General features: G+C 39.4%; 1 protein-coding gene across 2 annotated transcripts; it reads left to right on the forward strand.

The window, feature by feature from the left end:
* Positions 1 to 3375: 3375 nt before the first annotated feature.
* spata18 (spermatogenesis associated 18) lies at positions 3376 to 9998 on the forward strand. 2 transcript variants are annotated; one of them, XM_086161925.1, is made up of 13 exons: positions 3376 to 3392; positions 3832 to 3874; positions 4590 to 4695; positions 4796 to 4911; positions 5019 to 5137; positions 6056 to 6151; positions 6245 to 6379; positions 6463 to 6694; positions 6797 to 6955; positions 7048 to 7223; positions 7425 to 7548; positions 7647 to 7721; positions 7997 to 9998. In XM_086161925.1, exons 4-13 carry the CDS (start codon positions 4864 to 4866, stop codon positions 8051 to 8053), a joined length of 1221 nt encoding a protein of 406 aa, XP_086018051.1. In that variant the 5' UTR covers positions 3376 to 3392; positions 3832 to 3874; positions 4590 to 4695; positions 4796 to 4863; the 3' UTR covers positions 8054 to 9998. The 2 variants fall into 2 exon arrangements, with proteins under 2 accessions (XP_086018051.1, XP_086018050.1); XM_086161924.1 differs by lacking the exon at positions 3376 to 3392 and having other exon boundaries at positions 3638 to 3874.
* Positions 9999 to 11495: the final 1497 nt, after the last annotated feature.

The following is an 11495-nucleotide window of genomic DNA, read 5'->3' on the forward strand; positions in this document are numbered from 1 at the left end:
TACAGAGAATAGGGTTAAATGGAGAGGGTTATTCGCTGTGGCAATTCCTGAAGGGAGAAGCTGAAAGGGAAAGAATTGAATCACATTTTCCATACAAGTGGAGGAAGTTCAATTATTTGAAGTTGGTTTGCAAAAAAAGTAACAAAATCCACAGTTAAATAGTAAAGGTTCTTGTGCACTCCAAAACAGTTGATTAAAAAAAGACAAGGAAGATGAAAAGATTATTCAAGAAACAGTTTTGAAAAGTCTTATGACACAGGTGTATTGTAATATGTTGATTTGTTTTTTATTTTTTGTTGCAAATCATAAAGAAAAGCTGTTGATGACACCGTGCAAAGTGAGATCGCAATCTATACACAGATTACTTTGGTTGTTGAGTAACAAGGGTCGAAGAGGCCAGGCCTACCCTCACCTGGGTCTGTCAGACCACCTTTACTTATTGATGCATCCACGGCTTTCGCCCAAGATCAAAAGTACAGAGACCACTGTCAGAACAGTGAAAATATGGCCAGAGAATGCTATTCCTATGCTCCAGGACTACAGATTGGGATGTATTTGAAGATCAGAGTAAAGACACTCGTGTAACTTTTGATTATGACACCTCCACTGTTCTAAACTACTGCTTTAGCAGTAACTACTGCTTCTCTGAGGACGATATAATATCATGGAGAATATTCTGTGTGCTTCCGAGCACGCCACCCTGGATGACACACGGAGTACGGTAGCTCATGCAAGCTAGAAATAGTGCTTTCAGGTAGGGCCAGGCAGGTTTGCGAGGGCATCAGGGCCATAACAGACTATAAATAGAAAACACCACCTCCCCCAGCTAACTTTCCTACCCTGGCTGAGGATTTAAATGTCTTTTTGCCCGCTTTTGAACACTGAACCTGCCCTACTTAACACCACCCCTGTGCAACTGGACTGTGGATTTCCTTACCAACTGCACACAGTGTCAGAATGGGCAATAACACCTCCTCCACACTTATCATCGATTCGGGGGCTCCCCACATATGTGTGTTGAATCCCCTGCTCTACAATCTGTTCACCCACGACTGCTCTGCCTCTTCCTCCCCCACCGTCCTCGGACTTGTTACAAACAACAATGAAACGGAGTATAGGAACGAGGTGTAACATTTGGCGTCATGATGTTTTAACAACAACAACCTTGTCCTGAACATCAAAAAGACCAAGGAAATCAATGTGGACTGCAAAAACAATCCCGGAACCAATAGACCTCTCTCCATCGGTTTAGAGGTGGTGGAGAGGGTCAGCGGTTTAAGTTCTCGACCGTGGCACAGGGCCTCGGCAGTCAGGAAAGACCAACAACGCCTCACCGATCTGGGGAAACTGAGGAGCTACCACATCCCCAGACCTCTGGTGGTGAACTTTTGCAACTGTGCCATCAGCACTGTTCTAAATGCGTGAGGTCCTGGTGTGGTTTTCAAGCTCCCCAAAAGCGGACCAGCAAGCCCTCCGCTGTTGGACTCGAGTAATACCACAGCACCCTTTGAAGACTGAAAGCAAAACCTTGTGACACATTTTCCTTTCATTGTTTCATATCCTCCTAAAGAATAGCATTTTAACACACACATAGAAGATTTTGACAAGAAGCCACAGCCACACTGTAACTATCTTGGACTTGGGATACCTTGGAATTGATAAATCTTATCAAGGTCTTGGTGCCGTTAAATTTCCCCTGGACAATTATAGCTGAGAACTTCAAGTGTCTTTTTGATCTTTTGGAGTGGAGTCAATAAGTTGTATAGGCCTGAGTCAACATTGTGTCACAAAACACCCATATCTGGGGAGAGCATCTGCTGTTATGTTCAGGCTGCCAGAAAGATACACTTCACCTGACAGTTTAACAGAGGGAGTTTGATTACCTGCTAAATATTCTATTATAGGCAAACACAGTTTACCTGATACCTGTCCAACAGTTTTCAGGGTTATCTATGTTTTTCTCCAAATGGTTGAGGGTTAAATCCCAGACATGGGCATTTTACGGCCCGCGGGCCACATCCGACCTGTTTTGCTTTTTTATCCGGCCCGCCAAACAATTTTCTTTGACTATTTTAATAACTATTTTCAATCAATATTGAACTTAAAAACTCCCTTTTTTTTCCTTTTGTTTAATTTTGTATGGATGATTACATATGGTCATTAATGATTTTAAAGATGAAAGAAAATGCTAAGAAATGGAAATATTAAATTGCAAATTTTCTTTTTGTTCAATTTGCATGATACTAGTTGGCCTGCGCATAAAATTAAATAAGAAATGTGGCCTGCCAGCCAGAATAATTGCCCACCCCTGGTCTAACCCCTTGAGCCACACCACCCCAGAGACCACGGGGATCAATAAAAGTTAATTTTTATTAAAAAAAGGCTTTGCCTGAATCATAGTACCTTCTACAATAGTGTAGAGTTTCTGTGTCTGAGTCAGTAATGCAGCTTTTTCAGTTGCAACTCATAACTTGAATCATATGATTGAAGGCCTTCTTTATTCTAAACATCTTCTGCCAGGGTCACTTGGCAGCGCATTCCCTCTAAATTATCCAGCCTCCCCAAGCCTTTCAACACACAACGTCACTCGGTTGTATGATTCCCATTGAGACAATCAAAATATACTATAACATGGACCCACAGAAAGTCAAAAATTTATCTTTCAGTAGAAGGATAATCACATAGCTACCTGATGTGTGCCAGCCCTTCTCACATGAGAAAAAGCTACGAATTTTTGCAGAATTTAGCTTTCTCCTTTTCCTTCAGTGAAGCACAATAACATTTAAGATGTGCCCACAGATTGCATCTTATCACCTAATCAGTATTATGATAATGAGATACACTATTTTTGTAAAATCCCGACAAAGTCTGGCTTATTTTGTTGTTTGATTGTATCTGGTATATTTTGATTGGACAGAATTTTAGGGAACCATGGCGGTAACTATAGCAATGGACTGGCCTTGCAATGGATGAACATACCATGTATGATTTGGTGATGTCACATCACCGATTTGTGATGTGACATCACCGATTTGTGACATCCCCGCCAAACAATTTTCTCATGTATTACAGGAGAGCTCCCCCTTTAACATATTCCCATATGTGATGTCATAACATCCCACCCCCTTTGTGACGTCACAAATTAGACTTTCACAGTGCAGGGCCCTATTTTAAAGACTACATAGTGTGTATAGTGCTTCTAGCCTTTCCTCCTTCAGACTGACACACACACACACACACACACACACACACACACACACACACGCACACACACGCATATATCCACGCTGACTCACCCTCTTTCCCTCCCTCTCCCCCCAGACACACAAATAAACACACAGTGGCAGACCTGACTTGATTTAGCAGTAGGAAGATATTTGTACACATCCCTGGTAGGTTATATCCCATTCACACTGAATTATCAATGATTATCATTCATAAAATTCATGAGAAAGTCTGAGAATGATTCTTCACTGTCAACACTGCCACTTAGTGGAAACTTCATCATGTGTCAGTGATACTTGAACAAGGTGTTACTCTGCAGGTCTTAGGTGTCGTTTGACAGGATGTTATTACAATCTTATTTACTTCATAGTATGTAAACGTCCATCTTTATCTGTAAAACACCCGATTGGTCAGCTGTCGTATCCTTGCTTGGTTGCCACAACTGAGGCGTGCAGTGTTTGTCATCTGCGTCGTGGGAGAAAGGAAGCTCCGTGGACTGCAATATTTACTGCTTTATCGCTTTAGATTAAATCCTAACCCCGAGGGATTATTGTGGACGGACATGGCCGACGCTATAAGAAGACTCATGAACGCATGTTCCTTCAGAATTTTACAGGACAAAGTGGAGAGCTGGCACAGAGATTACCACGTAAGTTTATCAATAATCAATGGTGACCTAAATCTTACCAAGCCACTTAATCGCTGCCCTCCCCCGCCTATGTAATACCCTTTAAATGAGCTGTAAATAAACATCAATGCTGATATGTCAATATGGTCAATCATCAACATCGGTTTATAAATGTTTTTTTTTTTTAATCACATGTTTTTTTTTTTTTAATTAGATATTGCTATTTTAATTTGATCAAACGGTGAAGGAGGGGGGAAACTTGTAAATACTAGAAATAACTTTGGAAACATGGGAATGCGCTTGCAGAACTAGGTTGCATTGATTTAACTGGTGAGTTTGGTTGCTATGGACGCTGGTCATGTTTACAGAGAGACGGTTTAATTTACAACATAGTTTACTCGTATAACAAGGATGTCTGTTCAGCTGCAGGAATCCAAACTGTTTGGTCCCAAATGGGAGTGAGACTTATTTTGTTAATCATTTGTCCGTGTACCTCCATATTAAATGAAAAAAATAAAGATTAATTACACTTTCAAATGTTAAGTGTTTTAAATGTTATGACATCATGTTAGTGTTTTACCAATTTTTAGTATTTCCCTGAAGTATAAAAATAAATAAACAAACACATTAAATGTTTCCTTTTTTAGGGGGGGAGGGGGCAAAAAAATAACATTTTGTCTCAACCGTTTTAACTGTTTGTGCGAGGAAGATGATTTCTATCATGGTTCCTTTCCAGTTGATTTCTTGTGACCAAAACCTGAATAGATGCTGTGAGCTGATAGAATCAACTGCCAGAATTCAGGGAGAGCTGTTTGCCGTTTTTAATTTCATCGTTGGCGAAGGTATTTTGTACTTCTTTATTTAGCTCATTTGACTTAACTCACCAAATGCCTTATAAATGTTGTACTGTTTAATGCATACCACTTTGTTTCATTAAATTAGAAGGGCAGTATGCAGGGGTGGACACGATCAAAACACGCTTGCTGCCATGGCTGGGGACCTATTTCTCAATGGCAAGGCCTTCGGTTACCGATGAAACAAGTTTGCAGCTCATCCAAGTGACAACTTTTTTACAAGCCCGAATAATGCAAATTTGTAATTTAACTCAGTTTGAAAGTATCGATCCTCACAATAACTTCCCATTTTCGTCACGTGTGATTATCAGGATTCAGTGGAGAAGGACAGAAGGCTAAGAGAGCTTTCTGACCTTCACGAGAGTGACATGCAGAGGATGGAGTCCGAGCTGTGCTCCACTCGGCTGCAGCTGGACTCTGTCAGAGCCGAGTAAGTATGACAGATGTAAAATATGATAGTTATTCATATGATAGGTATTCACAGTTTAAACCTTATTATCGTATTCTTGCAATGCAATACTGTTGTGATAAATGCAGCTGAATTGACCAAAGTGGTTTTATTTGGTAAAGGAAGGCCATAAGCAAGTGCGAGTAAATAATGAGATTTTAAAACTGATCCACATGATACACATTGGATGCATTGTTAGATGTTTAACACGTTAGTATGCTAATAAAAAGCTGGCCAATCAATCTATTCATTGGACTTTATTTGGATATCAAACTTAATGTAACACAGATGAGCTACTGTGAAAAATAGAAAGGTGAAATATTAAAGGGAATGAAATCAGAAGTCAGTAAATGAAACAACTATAAAATCCACACGAATTAGAGCATAAATAATTAATAGACAAATACAGAAAAGAAGGATCATTTTACTTAATCTCAATGGCTGACTAGCAACAATTGTACCTTTTTTAAGGATATTACACAAGCATCTAGTAGCTGTTGGGCCTGAAACATCTTGTTAAAAGGTCTACATTTAATTCTTGAAAGCATGTTATAATACATGGTCTTGATAAAGCTCAAGAGTATATTCTCAATTTTAACACTTTAATGAGATTTTTTTTGTCAGGGAAAAACCAAGGCCACTGAAACTTTTGAAAAAATAAAAGACAAAATCCAAATAACTATCGTATCGTGGATCAACAGTATTAGGTACAATATTTAATAAGCAGATGCAGCTGGTGGGTGCAACTGACTGAGAAATAACTACATGCAATAGTACAGTACGTCAACAAGAAATCTATTGATTTTCTTACATAAATATAAAAATAATTTAGGTCATTTATATACATTTCCAGAGGCACATAAAACACAAAGGTGAATTTTGAGATTTTTGTTTTTACAGACTGGATGATGCTCAAAAGGAACTGGATGAGACAAAGAGCAAATCGGCAACCACTCTGCTGGCAACCGAGGATGAAATATTACAACTCGGTGCCGAGTAGGTGAAACAAAACAAAACTGTAAATATGCAATATAGAGGTGCAATATATGTAATCCTCTTTTGATTTGTGCCATGGCGTTCTTGTTTCAGTTTGCGATCGGCACATAACCAGCTGGAGATGTATAAGACAAAGCTGGATGCTCTTGATGACTATGAGCGTCAAACCCGCATACTGAGAGATGAGGTGTCACATCTGTCCAATGAGAACACCATCCTTCAGGAGAGGTGCCCCCTACTCACATGTACACGCGCATAGATGATTACCGTGCAAATGATTCATCTTTTCGTTTCAATTCTTTCTCTCCCAGATTGGTTAGCAGCCGTTCTCCGAGCCCTCTGCCCAGACTCAGCCGCTCCTCGAGTCCCATCAGATGCGAGTCTCCTACCAGGGCCCGCCTCACTAACTCCTCCCGCCATGCTCGCCTGGTGTCACGCTTCAGTGACCTGTATGCCGTGGAGCGTCTGGAGGCACAGATGCTGCTTCGAAGCTACGTCACCGACTTAGAGATGGTCCAGAAAATTATCTTCATCTCCGTTGTGGTATGATTGCAATGGCTACACAACTGTCGGAATAATGCCGCGTGCCAGAGTAATGACACTGAGAAGTTTATTTTGTAACATGTGCTTATGTTATTATCTCAGGAGTCCTTCAAGACAGCAAAACTCGCTTACCGTCAGTTCAAATTGCGAATCAGAAACACATTGTCTACCAGCCACTTTGGACCGGAAAGCCTGGAAGATGCAGCTGTGGACTATATTGTCAGAAACCTACACCTTTATGATGTAGAGGCCAGCGTGAACGTAGGAGTGATCTCATGGCTCAGTTAAACATTTACAAATTAGCATCGCCCAAAATTGAAAAGAGGGGCAATACGTGTATTCTGTCTCCCCAGGATGTGATCAATGCGATGAATGTGAACCCTCGGATATCCTTCCCACCCGAGGCTGACTTCAGCCTCATCAGCACCTTCATCAGAGAGACCTGCAGAGTGGCCTTTGCCATGCAGACCCTGGATCCCCCTCTGGACTTAGCCATCGCCAGTGATGGAGAACTTTTCCATGACAGCAAGTACTGTGTCACATCTGAACGCTTTATCGCTTTCCAAAAACGTGTCTGTTAGAATCGTTTAAATCAGTAATTAAATAAACATGTGGCTTGCCATGTCTATAAATGATCCCTGTAGGTTACGCTCTTTACCAGAAGATGTCACTCTTAACACGCCGATGGTACCGTGTCACACTCGGTTTTCCTTCCCTCTCTGCTAAACAGGTATCGACGCAGCTATGATTCAGAGGTCAGTGCTCCTCTGGTGCTGTATCACGTGTGGCCAGCCTTGATTGAGGGAACCACTGTGATAGTGAAGGGTGAGGCTGTGACTAGAAGAGGAGCTGTGGTATGAATTAATACTTCTTATTACTCCAAAACCGCACCAGCAATTTCAATGTTCTAGCAGAATAACTTAACAATATGGACATGGATATGGTTTTGCAGTGGAGTAGAAGTCCAAGCAGGAGCAGGAGCATCAGCCCAGTGCGATCACGCTCTCTCAGTCCATCTCGCAGTCTTGTAAGTCTATAAAATATGAAATGAAATAAATAAATGATTGAATGAATAAAATGCATACAAAAAAAAAGAATAGAAATAAAATGTATTTCTAATTGCCACCTTTTACTTTGCTGAAGTGAAAATAAAATTCGGGTTGAAGTTCATATCAATGTGCATAACAAGGGTATGTCCTTCAGATTCTCAATGCCCTTTCTCCCGTCTTGTTTGAATTTATCGAAAACGGTAAACATCTCGTCACCATCATTTCGTTCTCTGTGATTCTTTTTTTTTTTCAGGGTTTTAACAGCAAAAGAAGCGCGTCTCCTGATCGTCTTCGAGCGAGCCACCTTTGATATCAGGGGCTAAGATGCTAAATCACAACAGATCTGTGAAGTACAGTGGTGGTCAGTAACCAGTCGTACCCAAAGATCTGACGTACACCTTTAAACTATTTCTACTTCACTTGATTACCTCTGTGTGAGAGTGTTATACTTCAGTTCTACTACATCTCAGAGGAATTATTGTCATTTGCATTCAGTTACATATGTCCGATGGCTGTAGCTATAAGTTGGTTAGTTCTCTGATTAGCTGGTTTTTCCTTCCCTTCCTGCCCAGTGGAAAACAAATGTTTCCAAGTGCTTTAATTTTGAATGTGTGAGATAAACCGAATATATAAAGACAAAAACTGCTCTTGGACTTTTCAGCTAGATTCGTTACTTAAAGACCTCTTCATGCGCTGGAAAATGTAACATTGCAGTCTGTTAGTTTTCTCCTCATGACCACAGTGTTATAAAAGGATTGTAATGATCTTATAGATTGAACAATAGCAGCATATGAAATAGGTACCCTAGCCTTTATCAACTACAATAGCAAAGTACCATTTACAATGGTAAAGAATCTGGATGTTGTTTTCCACTGTAGGTAAAATAAATTCTTGGGTATTGTCTGATACTGTATATATATTTACTGGATTTCCCCATAATTTGTCAGAAAGTTAAAACATGAGCGTTGAAGAGTTTTCCCAGGTCGGAGGGAAAATCTGGCAGCTAAATAAGCATGACCTTATGGTTAATGTATTTACATGAGGTTTAGAGTATTAGTAGATACTGCAGTATATTTGTTTTTATCAAAACATAAAGCAAGAAGTATCTTGAATATGAAATGACTCCAAGCGGGAGCCTTTTGTTAGTATGCTGAAATATTTTTGGTGCTATTGTTATATCCAACCCCTCCACTACTTGAGTGGCAGATTTAGCTTTTTTTAAAACCTTTTCTAAAGTTTCTTATGGTTGTCTTTGTCTTCAGTTCCTTGTTTGTAATATGACAAAATGCAAAATGAGTTCATGCAAACAAAATGTTCACATTAATGAACAAAGTACATGTTCTCATTCTTTTTCGTATGCAAAAGATTTTTCTGCATGTATGAAATACTGGCTTTTATTGTGCATCTTGTATCTTAAAAGTGAAAATTGAAGTAGAAATATAGAGAATGCATTCTGCATGAAGTGCTTTTTTGCCATTTATGTCTTGTTCACTGTTTATCACCACGGAAAATGTATTTTGCGCTGTAACCTTGTACCATTATACAAATATAGTTATGTAGTTATAGTTAGTTGGAGAAAAAAAGGTCCACAGACATCTTCAGTCTAAAAGAGCTGCTGAATGTATCTACTCATGTGAATGTATCCTAAAGTAGCAAACATCAAGTTACTCACAAAACATGAAAATGTCCAACAACCCACATGACATGGCTGAGGTTCGTGCACTATAATAGTGTTTGATAATGCATTTATGCTTCTCTCATTCATTTTTCACACAATAAGTGGCACATTTTAATTTGAGCTGTTTCAGTGTTGTTATAAATGTCTTTCACTTTCTTACATGGTTGCATTTTGAAATAGTGGCATGCTATTAAATATTTGTGAAAAATGATGAATGATTCATAAAATAGTCCCACATTATTAAGAATGATATGTTAAACAGTTACAAGTGATTAATTATGTATTAATGAGAGCACCTATAATGTGCTCAGTATCAAAGTTTAACAGAACTGAGGGGTCTGAACAAGGAAAGTTAAGACATGGATTTAATTAAAAACATGTTTAACTTATACGGAAAAGGATATGTCTATGAGCAGTTTTCTGGTTCAGTGATCTAATGTGGACTAGAGCAACTATCATATTTGAACAAGATCCTCGCAGGAACCCCCACAGCAAAACCCCATTCGGGATGCCTCTAAATCTAAGCCATCCAATTATAATTTTTTTCTCTAGTGAGTCTGCTTGCAGAACAGCCATTCAAAACTCTGCTTTTTAAACCGTTGATAATTTAAGTCAGACCTCTGCTTCATGGAACAGAAACAAAACAACTTCTGTCAGTAGAGTGATGAAACTTTTTATCAGGTAACTCCACTGATGCCCTGAGTAGAGATGAGTAGATGGAAAATAATTAGTATTTGGTGAATCAATTTTCTTGATACAATTCAATTAAAATAATTAAAAAAAAATCATCATCATCCCTTGTTGTATTACTGTAGCATTACTTTACAGAGCTCCTTATATTTTGGATTGACAGATACAATTTCTTCACCCGACAAGGACAACACATAAATGATACTCAGTTAAACTCTTTGGAAAAACTATCAGCAAAGTTGCTGTAAAAACAGCCCAATGACTCTTGTTGGTGAGAGAAAGGCCCATGGAGGAAGTTCTGCTGGCAGATAAATAGTATTAAGCACTGTCTAAAAAAAATATAACAATAAACTGTAATAAAATATTGTTACATGGTAATATCTATATATGAAGGACATTTAAAAATGATATTGAACTTTTTGTAACATGCTGACATTCTTAACACGGGTCTGTACAAACAAATATCCTTTCAAATTATATCGTAAAAAATGTAGCTCAAGAAAAGACAGGATTTTGATCCAGACAAATAAGGACATGGTAGGTTTAATTCAAAATTGTGATATGATTTTTGGATTATCAAGGTGACATAAATCACACTGCTTGAAATCATACTCTGTTGGAATGTTGTCTTTGCTCGCAGATAAGAAGTTAGGAGAAATATGATAACAGCTCAGAGACAAATTGCACAGCATGGTATAAGCCTGTGTAAGCCTGAATTTTTCATTTGTGTGACCTGGGTAAAGTATATGCTAAGTTACCTGTCTACCCTCACATTGGCAGCATGGGAATAGTGGGAAAGTAAGTTTGGAAAATGTGTATGGATTATGCAGAAACCTCTGTCATGGGAATTTTTGCAATGTTTCCTTATCACATTCTCACACAAAGAGCAAGTTGTCTGGAGTGCCGCAGTTCAGGGACTCCTTGGGCTACTGGGACACTGACCAGGTCCTGCCGCCACACCGAGACAGAGCAGAGAGCGAGTGAAACTCCCACCGAATCTCTCCAGTCACTCTCTCAACCACGCACAAGCCAAGCCGAAGAGAAAGATAAATCCATCGCCTGAGGGGAAATAAAAACCTTTAAGAAACGGTTCAAAGGAGCCCGTGTCAAGGAAAAGGAAGGCATCAAGAAACTGACTCTTCGAAGACGTCGGAGAGTAGAAAGCTTTTGGAATAGGAGAAAAGACGGAGAACAATAGAGCTCAGTTCACCAAAGACCCTTTCAAGTTCCCGAGGAAATTGCTGGTGGAAACAAAGTCTAAATTGCTGACTATTTCCAAGGAGGATGCAGAAACATTCTTTGGGGAGAACAATAATGACATCCTCAGAAATTAGGCCCTGGACATTAACCCGGGCATCGATAGCGTGGAAAAGCCTGCAAAAGT

Source organism: Fistularia commersonii, chromosome 16, assembly GCF_037954325.1.
Source record: "Fistularia commersonii isolate RoL2024-O1a breed Wild chromosome 16, RoL_Fcom_v1.0, whole genome shotgun sequence".
NCBI lineage: Eukaryota > Metazoa > Chordata > Actinopteri > Syngnathiformes > Fistulariidae > Fistularia > Fistularia commersonii.

What these genes read in the sequence shown, in the direction of transcription:
- spata18 (XM_086161924.1), top strand. Translation starts at nt 3,788, where the DNA reads ATGGCCGACGCTATAAGAAGACTCATGAACGCATGTTCCTTCAGAATT. An exon ending in CAAGTTTGCAGCTCATCCAA is followed by an intron (nt 4,912 to 5,018) that starts GTGACAACTTTT and finishes TGTGATTATCAG; the next exon opens with GATTCAGTGGAGAAGGACAG. An exon ending in TGACTAGAAGAGGAGCTGTG is followed by an intron (nt 7,549 to 7,646) that starts GTATGAATTAAT and finishes ATGGTTTTGCAG; the next exon opens with TGGAGTAGAAGTCCAAGCAG.